This window comes from Chinchilla lanigera, unplaced genomic scaffold (genome assembly GCF_000276665.1).
Source record: "Chinchilla lanigera isolate Chin_1 unplaced genomic scaffold, ChiLan1.0 scaffold00051, whole genome shotgun sequence".
NCBI lineage: Eukaryota > Metazoa > Chordata > Mammalia > Rodentia > Chinchillidae > Chinchilla > Chinchilla lanigera.
The window spans coordinates 15,346,898-15,347,481 of NW_004955452.1; the positions used below are offsets into that span (position 1 = coordinate 15,346,898).

The window sequence follows — 584 nt, forward strand, 5'->3', positions numbered from 1 at the left end:
GGAAGCCAAGCCGCCCGCGGGCCGCCGAACGCACACAGGCCGGGCCGCCGAGCTCGTCCCAGAGAAGAGAACGGCCACCGCGGCGGGCGCGCCGCCCCAGCCCCTCACCGCCAACTCCTGCTTCCGCTTCACGAGCTCCGCCAGCTCCCGCCGGGTGTCCGGGATCTGCGGCGGGGCCGCCTTGTTGTGCATCGCCATGTTGGGCTGGTGCGGCGGCGACGGCGCGAGGCTGGGGGCGGGTCCTTCCTGCGCGTTGCCGCCGAGCCCGCCAGGGGGCGCTCCGCCTACTGCGCCTGCGCGTGCCGCTTCCGGTCAGGCTCACGTCGGGCGCTTGAAACCCTCCCCAGTCCATACAGGTTTCCGTGCCCGGGGGCTAACCTCTGGGACTTACGGACAGCGCAGTCTACCGGGTCTGCTGCTGCTGCTTCAGCCTCCTGAGCATCCCGTGTGCCCCACCTCGCTGAATGCCTTTCTACATCCGTTGAATTGCCCAGGTTTGAAACTTGGGTACCATCCTCGCTCACCACCTGGACTGAGATCCGATCCAAAACCGAGTTCGGTGGGCTACGCTCAGGAAGACATCG

General features: G+C 68.3%; 1 protein-coding gene across 7 annotated transcripts in view; it reads right to left on the reverse strand.

Annotated features, from left to right (window-relative positions):
* The window catches only part of Meaf6 (MYST/Esa1-associated factor 6), a 21,949-nt gene extending 21,671 nt beyond the window's left edge, over positions 1–278 (reverse strand). For 3 of the 7 annotated variants that reach the window (XM_013519682.1, XM_013519681.1, XM_013519680.1), the window contains exon 1: positions 109–275. In XM_013519682.1, the coding sequence (XP_013375136.1) occupies positions 109–198 (90 nt within the window). In that variant the 5' untranslated portion in view covers positions 199–275. Of the gene's footprint in view, positions 1–108 lie in introns of all 7 variants that reach the window. The other 4 variants (XR_262694.2, XM_005395207.2, XR_262699.2 and 1 more) reach the window with 3 other exon arrangements.
* Positions 279–584: the final 306 nt, after the last annotated feature.